The sequence below is a fragment of the Patiria miniata genome, unplaced genomic scaffold (genome assembly GCF_015706575.1).
Source record: "Patiria miniata isolate m_02_andy unplaced genomic scaffold, ASM1570657v1 HiC_scaffold_21, whole genome shotgun sequence".
NCBI classification, from domain to species: domain Eukaryota; kingdom Metazoa; phylum Echinodermata; class Asteroidea; order Valvatida; family Asterinidae; genus Patiria; species Patiria miniata.
In genome coordinates, this window is record NW_024037060.1 from 5,290,652 (window position 1) to 5,310,965 (window position 20,314).

The following is a 20,314-nucleotide window of genomic DNA, read 5'->3' on the forward strand; positions in this document are numbered from 1 at the left end:
TTGTTGAGGATATAATACACTTATCCACATTACAATTAAAACATTGTGATCATTTTTAATGTTGGTTCTGTAGCGATAAACACGCCCCCTCCCACATCATCGGACCCATTACACGTATACTGTACATACCGTGCATTTGGCATATTTGCCCAAAAACCTGAGTTGGTAAAACTCTTATTATTGAAGGTCTTCCCGTGTGAATTTTGCACAGAAAAAAAACACAGGAGTTGTTGAGGATATAATACACTTATCCACATTAAAATTAAAACATTGTGATCATTTTTAATGTTGGTTCTGTAGCGATAAAGATGCCCCCTCCCACAGCATCGGACCCATTACTGTACATAGCGTACATCATTCTGCCTGTTTAAAACGCGGAACTCTCTGAGGCCTGTACCCATCGATCGCGCCGCCTGGGTGAAACATGGGACTCTTAGTACAGAGGGCCGTCCCGTGTTTTTTTTTTTTTTTTTTGTCCAAAGAAAACAAAAGAGGATTTGACGAGGATATAAGACAATTGTCGACATTACAAATAAAACTATACGATAATTCCAAAAATGTTACTTCTGCAGAATTCGTTCTGCAGCAGTACATCATCCCCCTATCAACTGTTTAATACACGTGCTTCACAAAGCACTGAGTTTCACTGCACCCGTGGTTTGTAAACGGCATGTATCCCTTTACAGCATGTGTTCTGCACTGTTCTGCAAATACTACACACAATTATTATACCGTACGGTACGACGGCACAAACAGGTGGGATATCTTTTATTTTAACTAATTTAAGGGCAGATTTATGAGGATTTTGGGACTTAAGAATGAGATTGGGTCCTTTCTGTATTTTTAAAGCCAGTATTTAATCTTAATTTGGTGTTATATTCCTAGTTCTGCAGAGTTCCGCAGAGTTCTGCACGTCTGCAAGTTCCGCAAAATACCTACGCCCAATTTTGGACAGAATAGACCTACCCAGCCAAAATTTGTGCTCACATTCAGTGGTGTAGACAAAATTACTCCCTGAGGCTATTTATATCTAACTGACGTCTGATGGAAATGAGACTAGAGGGAGAACAGTCAACAACCAGCTCACGGCGACAAGACATCATGCAACTTGCAAGACGTTTTATCGAGCGATGACGACCACACACATCAATGGAGGGCGCAATCATTCTGCTTCAGTTGACGGAAAAATGCTCACTAAAACGGGCTGTAATTTTACACTTACCGTGCACGCTTTCTAGAAGTCCAACTAAAACTGAACAGACCAAAGCAAATGGCAGGACGCTGCAATCTAATTTCATTTCCACGTTTTTAAGATGAAAATAATGGTGACCTTTCCTTCAGAGAGACGTTCCAGTTTCCCGATTTTTTTTTTCTCGCGGAAATGGTGCGGATAAATAGGTAGGCCCATGTGACCGTGATTAGCTAAAAGTTTTGGCCGCACCACGCACGCGCGCGCACATATTCCAACACAGACAGAAAGTAGTTCATAATTGTGCAACGATCTATCTAGGCCTCAACATACTGTCTTTTAAGTTTAATTTCAGGAAGGTGGCACGTCCTTAAGATTATAAATATTATAGATTATAAATTAAAAAACTGTTAGTCTATAGGCCCATGTTCAGCATGAAGTAAGGAAATCGACCCATTCCAGAAATCATGTTTATTCAAATGATTGGAACAACAAATTAAATAAAGGATGATCAAAAGGATTATTTGCCATCTACTGAAATGGTCTGACGTCTGTACAATTTTGTCCCCCTTGTTTTTATTTGGCGCTCCTTTCCTCAATAACCATCAATCTTTGAAAGCTTTGAATTATGCAAAATATTTCAGAATGATTTTATTATCTGCATTTTACATTCCATTTAAAGGTTGTTTACATCAAAGACTGTTTTAAAATGAAAACGGACCATGAGCTTCAGATCTGCAGAGGGTGATCAAAAATCGATACAAATGAAATATAGGAGGATTTTAAAATCCACAACTTTAGCATACTTAGAGTTTATAAATCCATACAAGCAAAAGTATATACAGATATTTCCAGGTAGCAAGTTATTCATATTTATTTAAATCTGCACATAATATGATGTATGACATCCAATGAATTTTATAAAGACATAATCATATCAAACTTACATTATGAATTAATTGAGGTCTATCTCGCCAAATTAAATTTTACCAAAAGTTCCATTAATATTGTTACAGTTTGTATATATTGAAAGTCTGAGTGTTTTTCTTCATTCATGTTGGTAGCTCTTTCTTAAAAATAATGATGATTCTCATATACACATACAATATGTGCATGTAATTACAATGAATTTATGACAAATTGAAGAAACTATTTCAAAAGGAAAATGCCATTTGTGTATTCTTTTTCTTAAGTAAATGTTGGCTTACAAAATTGATATATGTTCTTTGTCTTGCCACTTTTCCCCAAATTCTATGAACTACATAGCTTTAATTCTTTAAATGTGTGCCTTTTGAAAGCAATTTATAATGAAACGTCACTTTACAATTAGAAAAACAAAATATCTTCACAAGATGCTTACAACTTTCAAAACATTGAGAACTTAAGATAAAGAGTACTGCCATATGTTAATACATTCAGCCTTCGTTTGCTTCAAAATTTGTACGACTTAAACATAATGAATGAAAAGTGAACATGAAGTGGTGAAAACCATAAATGGCAGCAATACTGTAATAATGGATATTGGAATTGTTTACAAATCAGCATCTAATAGTAGTCTTGATATTGTTTTTTTGATCATGTCAAAGTAAATCATTCAATTAATTTGTACTAGGCCACATAAAAAACAAACATGTTTAGCGTCCCCACCCGCTTCCTTTTTGGAGGCCCCCCCCCCCTTTTTTTCCTTTTTTTTTTAATTGGAAAAAAAAACCCGTAAAAAAATGATACATTTTAAAACAGTGACATCATTTTGGCCTCTTTGTCTATTGTATCTAGCCCATATAAAGCTGGTATGTCATTTCCCGGGTCCAAGTGGTGGCCATTTAAAAATAAAGAGCTGGAAGCCATCTTGAAAAATAGCCCGGCTGGTCGTGTTGAAAAATAGGGCGGCCATTTTTGAAAAAGAAAAAAAAAACAGGCAGGACGCTAAACGTTTTTTTTTACTTGGCCTTAATACATGATAAGTTTTGCGACTTGAATATGAAAAGTATTTATAAAGTGCACTTTACAAGAAACTTTATGTTGTTTTTCCATCATGACCAAGTAAACTCTTCAATTTAAAGATGCATTCCTCGAGCCATTTTCAAGTTTTAAATGAAACAAATTACACGTTTATCACATCAAACTTCTACTGTGTAAATATAGAAATTTATTGATTGTGGCTCTAAAATAAAAACATTTCAGGCCCAAAAATTCTTATCAAGCCCTATCTACTTTTCACCCCTTGAAATTACTTATAGAAAACCAGATATGAGTACATGATGATGTATCCCGGGTTCTCAGTGGGATTAGGGTCTTTGCCCTCAAACCAGCCAAAATAGGTGATGTTATTTTGTCCGCTAGTCAGTTGGGCAGTGACGTTGAAGACCCAAGGATCCACCTCTCTGCCATCGCACCATCCGTCGCGGCCGTATAGCCAGGTTCCGTGCTCGTTGGGCTCCACTCCTGTGGGCGTCCGCAGGGCGCAACCTAATGCGGTGCCTGAGGGTATGAGATTGGGCATTACGATTACAATGGATAGAGCAAGGAGGTATGTTATTCAACATCCATGATACAAGTTGCGACATCTATCATACTAAATACATTGTTATACCTCTGTCTTAAATACTGTATTTTCATTGGCCCAGAACGGTCACGTGTTAAGTTTATAAAAAGTCATGGCACACTCCCTGTGGGATATCACGTATGGTTCGTACGGTGTGAAACGCTTGTATCGTTGGTATCCATGCTATTTTCAAGTTTTCAAACATGAGTGGGAGCAACGATTAAGCAGACGATCAGCTGATTCGAGCACGGGACACGCATGTGAGTTGATGTTCGATGGTCATGATTGTTGTGTTTACTGCTGTTTGTTTTCATTATTATTACATCAAAATCCAAATAACCCAAGACAGAGGTATAACAAACAATTGTTGACTGCTTTGAAGTGGGATATGACATATTGAACACCCTTGGGGTGCATAGTTCGCCTCGGGTGCTATGCACCCCTCAGGTGTTCATAACGTCATATCCCACATCGCAGCAGTCAACAACTGTTAAATATCCATGGTGTTGCCAAAGTTGTCTACAGCTGTGTGAAAGTTTCGTCGAGTCCGAGAAATTATGAGCTCTTACAGAACGGTTGGTCCTATATCCGTCCTTGATTTTCACATTTTATAAGAATGAGGAAAGGGATACCTACCCGCATTGCTGAATGTTATATTGTTATAGTGTCCATTGACAACGAAGTGGTGCGACGTGACGCAGAATTCTCCACAGCCGTTGTTATCGCTTCCGTGTCCCGTTATCGCAGCATAAACCTGCACCTACAAAATCAATCCGAGGGAGCAATGATTACTGCTTATTATTGAAAAAAGAAATAATTGGAAGTGTTAAAACATCAAAAATATCTGAAATGGGACAGAGTATTACACATAGCCCTTTTGAGAAACATTGGGGACAGAACACGAGGGCGCCATGTGGTTTGGTGAACTTTTAATTGACCCAAACATAACAGCGCCCTCTAATTGTGTCCAGCATATCTCAAAATGGTATCAATTCAGGAAACTGTTAAGCCAAAGTTCCATTACACAACTGCAAACACAGAGAGAGAACTAAGCGGTTAACTTTGCTTATTTCTTTGAATATATTTGACACTATTCTGTCACAAGATTTTTACCTTTTTCACATCAGCAGGCACGGTGAAAAAGTGCGGCTTGTAGTTTTGGTTGTAGCTCTTGTTGAACGTTCCCCCTCGGAATAAGGGCGTGATTTTGTAGGGTCTCAATAGTCCTGTAGAGTGAAAGATGTTTCAATTATCCATGTAATTCATGACAAATAAATATCATCTCAACTGACACTTCTTATTCATTTATTTTTAATCCAATACTACCTGTACTTCATTGTGTTTATTTACTGAAGAATCAATACAACCAGAGAGTGCTCTTGTGGTTTTGGGTGCTCCAGGGAGTAATGGCAGAGCAGTTTCGGGCGCTATACTGACTAAAGGGTTAACCAAGATTATGCGAGCATCCACGAAAAGATAGTTGCACATGGAGAATTTACCCAACAAAATGCAATAATTTGTAGTAATAAACTTTGCACTTGTTCCAGAGTTGTGCTGATCAAAAAAAGTATCTGAAGTTACTCAGGTGGATTGGAGGGGTAGTATTCATTTATTTGATTTCTTTATTTATTATTTTATCTGGGTAGCCCATTCAGTGGAATCCACTGATCTCCCATGGGTCCAAGTAAAGAGAAGACAATGTCAAGAAATTACAGTTTAAGCGGTGGGAGGAAAAACCCAGAAGAGTATTCTGAGGAAAACCCACGGAATCAGGCAGGGACTGAAAACCCAGTCCACATATTGGCCCAGCAGGATTCGAACCCAGGTTAACGCGGTGAAAGGCGAGCAAAGTACCACTACACCAACCTGACTCCCACTAGGAGGGGAATTTTGGCATGTCTGTAGAAAAACTATAACAAAGTAAATCTGGTGCGGGCAATCAGTAAATATTTCAGAGAGTTTGTAGAAATTGTGTCAGTTCTATTAACCGCCACAATACTCTACAGCCGCTACCATCTCAAATCGATATGAACAATGACACAAGCATCTTGACTTCCTCAGGAGGCCTCATACCTTCCGTGCTGTCCTTTGAGAAGCGTAGATTCAGCGATGGTTTCCAGGCTTTTGCCCAGGGCACTGTCTTCATGGTGAACGTGCACATGTTGGAGTTGATGAGAGGAAACAGTGGGGACACATCCGTCAACCAACGGCCGATACGTCTAAGAAAAACCAGAACGGTAAACTGCGCGTTAGTGTTGCAGTCGAGTCTGCCACGAGTCCGGTCATAAGTAAATCACAAGTCTTCTCACATGTCCAGTCACAAGTAGCAGGGGATGAACAATGACGCAGGAATGCTCGTCTTAGTTCTGGACTAGTTGCGGAAAGGATCATCCATTTTGTTCGGCAGAACCACTGCATTTGTCCCGGACATGTTCTACGGCAATTTTCATTAGCAACTGCTTGACTCGACCATACGGATAACTTCAAGGTGGGATGATTGCAGGGGAGTTGTTCAGAATCCTGCAACTTTTCTCTGTACAATGTCCGCAACTTGTCCAGAATTCGTTCCGGATATGAAATCAGATGGGCCCTTAGTTCATTTGAAAAGCCTGTCACTTGACTTGTCACTTGACTTGTCACTTGACTTGTGACTGGATTTTTTTTATGGACTTGTGAGGACTTGTAATGGACTATTAACTAGTTCCTTTTAGTTTGGAGAATAGTAAAAAGTTTGATGTTCTGAACCTTAAAAGTGTCTGATGTTTATTAAACATGTACATTTGTTTTTACCTAAAATATTTTCACAATCAGTTGAAACAAAATGAGCCCCTTACCTCCGGAATGGTGTGATCCATCTGCCTAGCTCCATATTACACAAAGGGGAGGTTCCATTACAGCACAGGTAGAGATTGACAGTGTGATCCCAGGGTGGGCAACTCTCATCTTTCGTTCCAGGGCAAGACAGAGATGCATCGAGCTCCAGTTTGTTATACTGGGACAATTCTACAAACCAGAGAAAAAAAGTGTATTGATAAGTGACAGGTTCCCCACATCATTGCAAAAAATATCTACACACAGGGAATAATAACACCACTCAAAATACAAAGAAGAGTGTTTCAAGATGGAGGAGGATTAAAAAGTACCTCTCAGTAGTCATGGTGGTACGGCAACAATTTAGATACATCTTTACATATTTCAGGCTTTCAAGTGAAGTGAAAAAGTAGGAGAAAAGTAGGATCCAAATTTTCCAAAAAAAATAACAAAAGTAGGACTCTAGAGAACAAAATCAAGATATACGTAGGACTTTTGCAGGCTTTCAGGAGTACTTTTCGTTGATACTCAACCATGTCCACAGCATCATAAGCCTCATTTGCAATGTTGCTGCATCTTCAACTAAGCTCTTGGAAGTACGGTTGCAGTATTCCTGCACCCAAGCCCTTCATTGTGTGATTTACATATGGCAGTGTATAACACTGTTATGAAAAATAATCAATGAGATTTCATCATCGGCGTTGTGAGACAAAAAGTAGGAAGAAGTAGGAAAAAGAAGGAATTTCAAGAAAAATGTAGGAAAAGAAAGGGCAAGGTCAGAAAAATTAGGAAAAGGTACAAAAAGTTGGAATACTTGAAAGCCTGTGATTTGTAGGCCCTCTAAAGAAAAACTTTACTTGGAAAGCAAAAGCCTTCACAGCCATTCAATATGTGTATAAACTTCAGGGATGTGATTGGTCTGTGACAAAAAACCCTGAAAATGTTATGCATGAAGTGCAAACTCTAGTGAGCGCGAAACGCGCAGCCATTACGGCGTGGGGTCCGGGGCCCGCTTAAGGCCCCCAATTTTTTTTTGATTTTTAGATGATCTGTGGTGCAATCTGAGGCGATTACTGGGCACTTTCCTCTGAAACTTTGGTGCAGAATTTGTTTTAAGTTTAAGAAGAATTTTCCTTCATTTGTTAAAATGTACTCTTGTTCTTATAAAGTTTCTTCTGTACTCAAATTTGAGAACCATGCATTTTCATGTTACCTCGCCGTATTTGCCATGCTTTGGTGTGCTTTGGGTGTTTCACATGGGATATGACTCGAGCGATTTCTATCCACTCGACGCTTAGTTGATAATGTCGTTGCAAACATTGCAAAAAACCTTGCCAGCGCCGGGTTGCTATTTTATCGAAACACTCTTGCTGAAATTCATGCTGATGCCCGTCAATAATAACGGAGTCCCGAAACCATTCCTACCGGAACTTATTTTTCACTTCTTTATCAAGCTCTCGCTGTCGCACTGATAAATCTCCTTGCGACAGTATCGACTTGTTGGGCGCAGACGGCCATGTTGGAAGCATACGTACACAAACACTCCGAGCCGACGCACGTAAAACAACGCAACAACGTGCATAATCCACATTGTACCGTACTGTATGCCATTGCGCACGCTGAGTAATATTAGTCTGTACACCTGACCAGCGCAACACGTGCATCTCTCAAGTACCGACACAGGAACTAGACCTAAATAATCACAACCTCGGACCCGAGCGAAAGATCACATGATCGCGCTAACAGCAACGCATAGTCTTCAACTTCGTTCTCACATTGGGTATCCAATATGTGCGTGCGTTAAAAGATACATCGATCAACGAAGTGATGTCCGTAAGTAAATTTCGGATACTTCGGCAAGCAAAACTCATTATGAATCATTAATTAGCACATTCTACCCCCCTATTTTCTCAACGGAATCACACGATTTACGTTGGTGGACTTTTGAGGCCCCAAAAAACGGATTTCCGGAAAAAAACGGAGAAATCACATCCCTGAAACTTAGAAATTTGCAAGTAGCCATTCTTTGGCTACGGCTAGCAATTACGTATGGGACTATGGAGTAGCTGGATCCACTTGCAACAGAAACATGCATTTTTGCCTGCCATAGCCGAGTGATTTGGGACGAAGCCTTACTCTCTAGTGTTGGAAGTTGGATGGTTTTTACGACGCCTGCATCGCCTTGCATGGTGGAATTGTCAATGACTGGGATGACCAATGCTTCAGTCTTGAGTTTTTGCAGCAGGGTTGACTTGTAGTTAAACCTGAGAACAATGGCAGTAAACCAAGATTCTGTATAAGTTAAATTTGAAGAAACGTGATGAGGGTAACATTACAATGGCAGGTCAAGTTTCAATACAATAAACAGCTTCTGTGTATGTTTAGGCCCCCCCAAAAAGTCTCTGTTTTCCGGAATGCGGGCGCGTCGCCATAGGCATGCGCGTCGGCAAAATGAAAAAGATTTTTTTTCAATGACAGATGATGTTTCAAAACCGCCAAACTCACTGGTTTGACTGGAATTCTGCTGCTGCACAATTGTAACGTGTTTTTAGATTGGGTTATGGTCGAGAATAAGCTTTATGTGGCCTCTCTGGACTCCCATATATGTGCACTAAGTTTAGTCGGGCACCATTTGCAGTCATCAGCCGACATTTGAAGCAAAAAAATGAGGTAAAAAAAAAAAAAAAAAAGTCGCGTCGCCGCACCACTTTTTGGGCAAGCTCCATACCAGAAACCAGAGACTTTTTTTTTTGGGCCTTATGGACCTCTTCGTTTATTGACCTCTTTCATGAAGGGGTAGTTTGGAAAGTGGGTCTAAATTTTGGACTAATTTCATAATGCAACAGAGGCACATGTTTAATGCATTTTTGGTTTGAATAGGTTATCTCTCAAAATCAAGCAGAATTTGTGGGTGAGGAGTTATCAAAAGTATTGACCACTTTATACAAATAAACCATGGTATAGTAAACGCGCCTCACTTGGAGGTCATTGGAGCATTGACCATGGTATAGTAAAACTTAACTCCTTTGGTGGTCATTGGAGCATTCCGTTTCCCTCAGTATGAATTCAAGAAAACAGACCACTCCATGGAAATAACCTCGGGAGGTTAGTCTTACTATCCCACTGGAAGTAGTCAGTATGTCTATACCTTACCACCTGAAGCAGTCAATATGTCTATACCTTACCACCTGAAGCAGTCAATATTTCTATATCTTACCACCTGAATCAGTCAATATATATCTATATCTTACCACTCGGCCTGCCAGTTGAAGAACTGGAATGTAGGGTACAGCAGCCATCCCATTTCAGCAAGAAGACCCTCCCCGTTGATTCCGAAGTAGTAATTCTCCGTCGGAGTGGTTTGGAAGGATACATAGAGATTGTCCGTCTGTAACCTGGAGAGAAATAGCTCTCGTCAATAGACCGTCTCATAGACCGCCATCTTCGTAGGAAAATTACAACTGCGTGTTCAACGCCATCAGGTCCGTGCACGTGCAGTGTGCAACATTTTCGAAATAGGGCACAACCGATGCGCGTCAAGAAAATTTGACGCCCAAAATGCTGATGCATGTGACAATCTGTCGGAAGTGACGTCATTTGAGAGAGACCTATAATAGGAGTTACCTCGATTTGTAGAAAAAGAAATGATACCAAAAAACAATATTTAAAAATCAAACTCTCAGGATATTAAATGTTGTAACGCGTATGGTTACGGGCAACGCCAGACTAAATTAAATATTTAGCCCCACTGAGCCAAAAATCCAAACATGAAATTGCCAAATTACTATGAAATGGCTTATTTTGCTGTAAGAAAACACTAAAACCATGCATCCTGTGGAATCATTGCATCCGTTACGCTGTTATTTTTAAAAAGGGAGGAATTAGAATCATGTTCAAATGACAAAACAATTGTCAGAAAAGTGACTGTTTTCAAATACTACAAAGTTATCGGGTGCAAACCAGCAATAAATCGTGTGTGTACGCCAAGTGCTGCAAGTTCACAAATGGCAGTTATTTTTTCATGACACAGCCAGCACTAGGGCATGGCCTGAGACCAATGGGTCTTATGCAAGACAACTTCAGCAAGCTGCATAATTTAAAACAAATAATGTGTTTTTTAAATCATATTTCTGGTACGAATGGACACAAAACATTGAACAAGTCAGAGGACAGACATTTTGAATAAATGACCACCCCAATAAAGTTTCACAAAAAAATTACCACAACTGTGCCAGCGGACGCACAAATCAATCACTTGTTAAAGGGAAAATACAACATTTGCAAACATCAAAAAATAAAACTACCGAATCATTTTCAAATACCTTGCTGGACTGTTAGTGAATGACAGTGTAAAGCATCCTGTAAAATCATGGCACCCGGTATACTGTCATTTTCAAGAAAAGTGGCATTTTTGTATCAATTTCCAACGCTGATCGGCCGATCAGCGGTGGAAAAAAACTGGCTTTTTTTCAAATACTGGCCCAGGTGACCATCACACTTGTTTGCAATCGATTACGCACCTATGAACGGGTACAAGCCAGCTAGACTGGTTCCCTGACCTTACAATTCCCCAATATAATGTAAACTGCTCCGTTTCTTCATAAAATGGAGTCAGGGAACCAGACTACAGGAAAATGATTGTTTTTCTTGGTTTTTATAGCATTTTCGAACCCAAAACCTCAAAAAAGTCAGCGTAACTATATTTGCTATATATTTTCCAACCTCCCCAATTCCATCCATTTCTGAAAATTACAGCAAAAGCAAATGATGTATATTCCCTTTAAACGTTTTTTACCTGTTGACCAAATCTTGATTGTAGGGAACCATGGTGGCAGGGATACTCGGTGGCGCATCGCACTCGGCGCCCTCACAGTTCATATCCTGCACAGGTTGACCCAGGTCAGCATAGACGATGACCCCAGTAGCGCTAGATTGCTCCATGGTAGCCACCTACAAATAAAAACAGTGCTGTGATGATACTGGGAAACAATACACACCTCTTTCTTTGCTAAAAAAAACTTCCTTTTTAGGGGGGAAGGGGAAGACTAAATTTATGGTTTCTAGGTTGTCGTGTTTGCATCTTGATTTCACATGCAAAATGCAAGTGTTGTTAGGATTTTTTTTAGGGCTGAGTAAAAGTTAGCATATGACATTCACCGTGATGACGTAAGGGCACTTCAATTTTCAAATGCAAGGTATTACAATTTTTTGCCATGTCTTTTTTTTTTTATAATTCGAGTTAGGCCAAAAAAAATAAATAAGTCGGTCTCTGGTCAGCGCGCGCGTCGATTTTAATCATGCGCGTCAACCTTTTTTTTCTTGAAATTGTCCGCGGTAGCTACAGCAGCACCCTCTATTGCCGCACCTCCTCAAATTTTTGTACCAAGGGATGGGGAAATTGCACCAAGGCAAATGATGGAGGGCACCAAGGCAAATTATGGAGGACCCCAATGTATATGAGGACACAACAAAAGCAAAATAGTACCCACCTTGTCTGTACAATCCAAGCTTAAAAAGAAAAAGAAAAAAGGCCCCCCCCAAAAAAAAACCGCGTCGCTGCATCAATTCTGGAACTTTGGTCTGACCAGAGACCAAATTTTTTTTTTTTTTGGCCTTGCCAATAAAAAAATATTGCCAAACCAACAAAAATTAATTTTGTTGGCCTCTATTTTGTATGTTTGTCACTTACATGTAACTTCAAAAGATCTGTGAGAAAAATCCATCCTAAATACTGCTACCTTATAAAATAACTGCACAGAGTTAATGGAGGACCCCCCCTTAAATGTAACACAAGTTGCCATAAAAACTGCCCCAAACCTTTTGAGAGAAACTGCATCCTCCTGCCGTTACAACAGCAATCTTCTTGGCGACACTACTGTCTGGTTTGCAGCCGTCTTGGGAGGCTGCCACCGGAATCGTCTGGTTGCCAAACTTGTCCGGGGAAGGCAACCAATCATATCTGGCGTCCAAACGTTTCAGCACAATCGGTACACCTGCTGGGAACGAATTAACGAGATTGATGATTGCCGAAAGACATTGGCATAATCATGCAGTAGTTTCACGTAGATTGATATTTTTGGGGCGATACAAAACCTCTTCACTGCTGAACGATGCGTGGAACAAAAATATCTGCCCAAATTTGTTTATTTAATTACTCTCCAAAATTAAAATTACTTAGTGGCCAGACAGTAGTTCAAGCATATACTGTTCAATGGGTATGTAAAGCAGCTAAAAAAACCCAACTTTTTGTAAGTGGGTAAAAGATGCCTGGAAAAGTAGTTTCTCAATACAATAGGGCCTAATTCATACAGATTGAAAATTCATTTGGAGAACAAAAAATTGAACTCTCTATAAAAGAGCACAGGCAGTCTTTACATATTATTTAAAAAAACAACACGAACATTATTATGTGACGAGATCCCATGAAATGAGTTAAAGAACATTTTTTTTACTTACACATGGTTTATCATGTGCAGTGGAAAGATTTTTTTTTTTACATTTTGACATCTCAAGGAAAGATGATATGGAGTAGGTGGAAAGTTTACTGTTCTCATCAATTTCTGGGATTTGTAAAAGCACTCAACCTTCGACTCATTTAGTTGGGTTACGGGTCACATTACAAAAGAGTGTCGCTGTAACAAACATCGCGATACCGAACATTTAACTATCGCAAATACTCACTATCAAAGTGATTATGTACGATCACCCAAGGCGGGTTGTTGGCGTAGCAACGAAATCACGCCGATGTAAACATGGCCACTACTCACAGTGGAGTTGTGTACATTTTGAGCGTTTTTGTGTTGTTTCATTAAGAAATTAGAAGAAAAAAATCTACAGGTTTGACCTTTATAATTATTTGCTGTTTGGAACATATGAAAGATACAAAACAAACAAAAACCTCACCAATTGGGTTAAGGGTGCCCACTGATTTGCCTAGGGTGGAATTCTGGAAGACGGCCTGTGGCAGGCCACACCCATGATCCTGACACGCCCACTGCTGCAATAGGGCGGGGATCCAATTGCCAAGTTGGTACAGTGACGTCGTCACAAAGTGAAACCCCGACAGCAAACTGCTGACGTCTTTCCTGCGGGACAGTGATCGAGCCCACGATCAATGGATTGATATGTGAAATATCAGTTTTGTTGTCTAGTACACCATCACATGTCCCTTTACAAGAAGCAGGGACAAACGATACAAAAAAGGAAATCTAGTCATAAGTAGCAGGAGATGGAATACCTTTGTCACAGTTCATTTGAATAGCTTGTGAATTAACTTTGTAATCAAGTCCCTGAAGATAATAGGTCATGCTTACTTAAATATTCATTAATATCTTACACGGTTTACCCATTCCTATTGGTCGAGAGCCCGTCACGTGGCCAGTTTTAAACAGTTGATAAAACACCGGCTGGCTGGTCTTAAACACTTAATCAGTGTCACATGAAATTTGGACTCCTATGAAATCTGGTCCCTTTTACCCTTTTATTGGTTGAACTCTCACAATCCTCACTTAGGCTCGCACAATACTACCGAGGCCGTATTTCATAGTCCTAATTTCACACTTCACAAGGCACAGCTGTGTTCTGCACCACATCGCAGTGCGCGACATCGCGCAGTGCGCGACACGACACAATCTAAGTAGTTGTTTACGACTACTCGCGAGAGGCACATACCATAACATAGCTAGAGTGGTGTTTCAAAACACATGAAGTAAAATTGTTGAACAAAATTGTTGGAAATACATAATTTTTGACTTGTTTTGACATTGACCGAAAAGGTATTTATGAATGAGAATAAATATGTGCTGAGGGGCCTGGTCGCCAATAATATCCCTCGCCTTTGGCTTGGGCTATTACCAGTGTCCATTCTTCCTGCCGGTGTCTTAAACGGACTTGTTTAAACCTCAAAACTGGCTGAGCAGATATTTATCCCCTTAATAATAAATGCAATTTAAAATTTCTCATGGACAGACAAAAACATGGCGAGTCTTACTTCAGTTTCCCCATTTTCTGCATCTTATTTGCGATCTGTCCTCTCATCCAAAGGGCGTCCTGCAACGGATCGTCGCTCGTCGGCAGAAACACAAAATGCGTGTTATTTGGACTGCCACTGACGAGCGACTGGAGGGAGTCCTCAGATGTCCACAAGCACTCCAAGAACGCCGAGTGATTGTCAAATGCATGGAAGATCATTGGCTTGTCGGCAAAAAGGGCACTGGGATACTCAACAATGCCGTTGAGGGTGAAGAGTTTGAACGGCTGGGCTGGTTGGTCGGGAAGAAGTACAGGGGTCTGGTTGTCAGTCTCTGTGGTGAAAGCACCGTAGACTTCGTGATGATGGGCAAGATTTTCCTGGCCGGTTTTTAATCGCTGTTGGAGCTGAGCCCAGGCCACGCTGACTGGCTGGCCATTCTGATTCTGTGGTGTATGTACTTGTTTCTTGTGGGCTGCTACCACGATGCACATACACAAAAGACAACACAAGCCAGAACTGACACTACGTCTCGTGCTAGCCATTGCAGACAACAAAACCTGCAAAAAGAACAAATCTCCAAAATAAATTAGGCCCCTATAGGTCTTTCTCTCAGTTGGCCATCTCTGTAGGAGAAATGCAACAGCATATTTTACGCAATCAAGCACGCATTGCGCAATTTTGAAAATGTTCCAAACACGCGTGCTTGTTGCTTGAAATGTGTTCGAAATACGACACAGCTAATGTGCGTTGTTACAACTGATTATGTAACCAACTGATAATGTATCACCAACCGATAATGTAATAGAAATTGACCGATAGTGTAGTAAATGTTACTACACTATCGGTCAATATTTGTTATTAGAAAGAACCAAAAATAATATCACGAAATTCAAGAACTTATTTCTGTATACAAACACTTTTTGGGGAAATACATAAATCTCTGCCGATTACTTCTGAAATCAGAAGGCTTCTCTCCGTCAGATGGAGAGAATAGAAGCCTTCTGATTTCAGAAGTACATGTATCTGCCGCCAATGGCTGATGAATGCCTTACGGTAGGGAACAGTCTGTTCAGAAGAAGAAAATTCTAACCCATATCCTGAATTTATTGCATAATTGTAGCTCTACAGAGATGTATCAAGTACTGTGAACTGTGATAGAAGATGATTTCACTGGATAAATCTCTTTGTATATACATGGAGGTACCTTCATGATTGTTATATAGATGTTTTGAAATCACACCAGGGCACTTAGAAGTAAGTAAGTAACACCAGGGAATCTTACCCCTTACATTTTTTTTATATTGAACAACACTGGGTCAGTTTGAATTTGAAGAAATTAGAATACGATTGAAAAATGAGAATTTCTTGACTGTCTCAGTGTCTGTCTACGTCTGCGCTTGTCTTTCTTACGGAAGCCTATGTACAGTAGGACATGACCGAAAATATTTTTTAGGCCCACTACTTTGCCCGGGCGGATTTATCCGCCCGGGCGAAATAGTAATCCGCCCGGGCGAAATAGTAATACTATTTCGCCCGGGAGGATTAGTATTTTGCCAGGGCGGATAAGCATTTCGCCCAGGCGGATTACTATTCCGCCCGGGCGGATTACTATTCCGCCCGTGCGGATTACTAATTCGCCCGGATAGACTCCTAATTCGCCAGGGCAGATTACTAATTCTCCCGGCCGGGCAGACTACTAATTCGCCCAAGCGAATTAGTAGTAATCCGTCTGGGCGAAATAGTATTTCGCCCGGGCGAATTAGTAATCCGCCCGGGCGAAATAGGAATTCAGGCCGGGCGACATAGTAATTTGCCCGGGCGAATTAGTAATCCGCCCGGGCGAAATAGTAATCCGCCCGGGCAAAATAGAGGGCCGGAAAATTTTTTTTTGGTAGTGTCCTAAATACACTTCCGTACTTTCTTATAGTATAATATCCCAACTGGAAAAAATCAACGAAAACTGTATGTCTAGGCCTACTCTTATCTTAAATATACACAGTATTTGAGACTGAGAGTCAAAAATTTTTGGACTACGCCAGCCGTATTAACGCAATTTTCAACTGCTAGTATTGTTACGGCATGTGGTAGCCCCATAAATGTGGCCCATTTACTGGACTACCTCCGTAAACATAGGCCACACGTCCACATGTACAAAAATCGTGTCGACTTTGCCAAATTTTGATTTTCACATTTAGGCTTAGTTTGTAGGATTTTTTTGCTTTAGAAGCATACTCACCCACTTTATAGGCTAGTCAGAAAGTGCTGCCTTTTTCAGATGTCTAATTTTTGTGAAATTTCATGTTGAAATTTTGATACGCAAACATGTAAAAATGAATCTGGAAATTTCACGAAAAATATACATCTGAAAAAGGCAGCACTTTCTGATTAGCCTATAAAGAGGTTGAGTATGCTTCTAAAGCCAAAAAAACCTACAAACTAAGCCTTAATGTGAAAATCAAAATTTGGCAAAGTCGACACGATTTTTGTACATGTGGATGTGTGGCATATGTTTACGGAGGCAGTCCAGTAAATAGGCCACATTTATGGGGCTAGGCATGCGGCATCCATTGCAAAAATACCAACGTGAATCTACATATCATTCAAGCGTCTTGTTCCCTGACCTAATACTAGTATTTCAACCTCAAAATCTTTGGCTGTTAACATGGTTAAGTTTGGAACCAGACTAGGGGGGCCTACGTACGAGTTGTCCCGGGTACGAGTCGTCTCGGGTACGAGTTGTCCCGGGTCACAAATTTGGGGTACGAGTTGTCCCGGGTACGAGTTGTCCCGATACCCGTACAACCTACTCCTAGAACGGGTGTCGGACGCTTCGCCCCATTTCCACGTCGCCCCATGTCACTTCGCCCCTAACCACTTCGCCCCATCCCAACTTCGCCCCATCCCCACATCGCCCCATCTCCGCTTCGCCCCATTCCCACTTCGCCCCATTCCCGCTTCGCCCCATCCCCACTTCGCCCCATCCCCACTTCGCCCCATGTAGTATGAAAAAGGTGAAGGCTAGGGTTGCAGACCAAATAAACTGCCAAAGACCCCAGATAATAAATGCTCCCAATTCTAGAAACTTAGGAAAAATACAAACTCTCTGATGAGGTGCTCGAGACACAGATGAGAGAAATGATGGCTCTATCCCATTCAGAGACGCGCCTCTCCTATTGGCTTGTGAATAAAATCATCAGCCGCTGGATTCAAAAGAATCCGTAGGTATGGGTCAGTGAGTTAAAAGGAACTCACTGCCTTGAGGAAAATGTTCCGTCAAAATTTGTCTGATATGTGACACTTACAACTTCATTTAGATGAGATTGGTTCCTCCAAGAGTGAAATTAGGATGTCAAAGGTATTGTCGTTCTCAGATAAGTGGGAGACGAGTTGGTATAGCCGGGTTGGGAACAAAGTTGGATCTTTTACTTCAAGCTTTTTTCTCGGTAGGGGAGAGCCTAGCTTGAGAGGTTGGTTATGAATTGTTCATTTGGTGATGGGCTAATTCTTTCCGTTGGTTAGCAATTAGTGAATCTGTTGAAATTGTTTTTAAGCCAAAAAAATAGATGAGATTTTTTTTTTACATGTAACGGCTGGGGCGAAGTGGGGATGGGGCGAAGTGGGGATGGGGCGAAGTGGGAATGGGGCGAAGTGGGAATGGGGCGAAGTGGGGATGGGGCGATGTGGGAATGGGGCGAAGTGGAGATGGGGCGAAGTGGTTAGGGGCGAAGTGACATGGGGCGACGTGGAAATGGGGCGAAGTGTCCGACATTCCCTAGAACTATGAGGCTCCACGTAGAGGAATAAGTACAACCGAACATGGTTTTTGCCTCTCACACCAAAGCGAGGCACTGATTATAAACAAGAAAATGAACCTACCGACGAACGACTGAATGCGCTTTTCAATCCCGTTATTTTTTTTGCAAAGAATTTAGGCCTAGGCCTAAAATAAAAGGGAAATGAACGAAATCATGCGAGGAAACACGGCACGGGAAAACAAGATGGCAGCGCCCGTGGATTATTTTTTTTCGCCAATAGCTCACGAGAGGGCGCTATAATTAAAATGGCGAAAGCTTAAAGGCGTATCGCATGCGATGCAGAGCATGCAGGCTGCAGAATAATTCCCACAGACCCCAATGACAAGATCCAAACAAAATAAATGAATTAAGATATAGAGAAACAAAATAAAATTTAATAGGGGCAAAATGCTTACGACTCTCACAGCTATTCAATACATACATCAACGATAAAGCTTTATAAGCTGTATTACCCTCTTTCAATTGTTTTTTTTTTTGGGGGGGGGCGGAGTACTTCCAATTCTTTTGGGGTCAACTCAATCACGCACGATAGCCCCAACCTCATGATCCATTAAAAACTCCACAGTTCATCCCAACCCTGACCATAAACAAATCATAATGCATAAAATTACTTGCATCTAACCCAATACATATCCTAACTGGCTAACATAACAACCCCACCACTCCCTTTCAATAAAATTATTAAAGCTGCGTTTATAGTAGAATTATTAAAGTATGGGCGAAAGTAGGCTAAATTATCACAAGTTATTACTTTATATAATTGATTTTTCCACTCCCTGAGGCAAACTTGTAACCATTTCATTCCCGAGCATATCGGAGAGTGTGATTAAACTTTTACAGTTCATCGTCAAGTATTATTCGAAAACCTAGCTGCAAAACTCAAAATCATATTTAGCCCAAACACTCTTCCTAAAAGTTGTCGGTATTCAGGTCAGTGCACGAGAGTTTAAGAATCAACAAAATCCTTGAAACCCACAGTATAATGGGTTTTTTTCAGAATAAGCTTTCTTTTCTGATGGATCTGTGCATAGGCCTATATGGTAAGATCCATTAATTTGAAATTTACATTGAATATCGAAACTCAACAAAAAGATATAAATATATTCATGTACAGGCTAGGCACAGATAAATCATCACAATGTGTACATTCACACAACGATGAACGATAAAAATCAGAACAATTGAGAACCACACATTTCTTAACACCATAGCGTTAATCGTACCTACGGATTCCACCTCATCATCCTCTATATACATGCAGTATCGTTAAAAATATCATTATGTTATTATTTTTGTAACAAGACTTCAGCTCAAGAGAGTTATGAAGTACACCAATTGAATAGCTATATGGCTACTCAAATAAAACTATAGAAATTATCATTTTACTGAGAAATGCCAGCTGAGATATTGATTTAGGCCTATATTTCCTTGTTTCCGCTTGCTACAAGGTCAGTTGCGGAAAACCCAAATCCGGTGATCCATTATGAAACAGAAAGTTAATTCATACACGACCGCGTGAACATTTACATTGAAGAGGAACAGACTTTATGATTATGCATGTACATGCACTAATGTCATATCATGTAGCACCAAGTGCATAGACAATGTGGATGTTTTACACAAAATTGTAAAACTCACTCAAGCTTCAGTAAATCAGTTTGACTGATTGTTTTTGATTTGTTCATTTGATCTTGAGACACTTCTCCCGAGAAGAATAAGATGGTAGTGCTCATCTTCAACAAACCCTCGGCTTTCTGGGCCGTTTGGAAACGTGTGTTTTTGGTTGTACTCGTTCTGTCCGAGATTGCTTTTATTGCCGCTGAAATGTCAGCGAGGGATACCTCTTTCTGGACCGTAAACATGCGAAGACGACGAGCTGCACCCGAATGGGCCTTAGCGGTAGTACAAAACTTCTGCCCGTGGTGAGTACGCGTACGCCATGCCGAACAATTATTTTGATGCCAAATAAATGCACATAATCA

At 40.5% G+C, this 20,314-nt stretch overlaps 1 protein-coding gene across 2 annotated transcripts; it reads right to left on the reverse strand.

Annotated features, from left to right (window-relative positions):
* Window positions 1–2,954: 2,954 nt before the first annotated feature.
* Window positions 2,955–18,540, reverse strand: LOC119729686. Of its 2 annotated transcripts, none has more exons than XM_038202364.1 (12): window positions 18,394–18,540; window positions 14,536–15,074; window positions 13,449–13,630; window positions 12,363–12,541; window positions 11,341–11,495; window positions 9,797–9,940; window positions 8,682–8,809; window positions 6,569–6,737; window positions 5,808–5,953; window positions 4,848–4,960; window positions 4,371–4,494; window positions 2,955–3,670 (listed from the first exon to the last, which is right to left on the reverse strand). In XM_038202364.1, the coding sequence occupies exons 2-12, from the start codon at window positions 15,057–15,059 to the stop codon at window positions 3,420–3,422; spliced, it is 2,115 nt and encodes a 704-aa protein (XP_038058292.1). In that variant the 5' UTR covers window positions 15,060–15,074; window positions 18,394–18,540; the 3' UTR covers window positions 2,955–3,419. The 2 variants fall into 2 exon arrangements, with proteins under 2 accessions (XP_038058292.1, XP_038058293.1); XM_038202365.1 differs by having other exon boundaries at window positions 3,420–3,670; window positions 12,363–12,538.
* Window positions 18,541–20,314: the final 1,774 nt, after the last annotated feature.

Bases quoted from the DNA above. Each gene is read 5' to 3' on its own strand.
- LOC119729686 (XM_038202364.1), bottom strand. From the start codon at position 15,059: ATGGCTAGCACGAGACGTAGTGTCAGTTCTGGCTTGTGTTGTCTTTTG. The intron at 5,954-6,568 runs GTAAGGGGCTCA...GGTTTTTCTTAG, and splicing joins TGGATCACACCATTCCGGAG to ACGTATCGGCCGTTGGTTGA. The intron at 3,671-4,370 runs GTAGGTATCCCT...TCATACCCTCAG, and splicing joins TATAACATTCAGCAATGCGG to GCACCGCATTAGGTTGCGCC.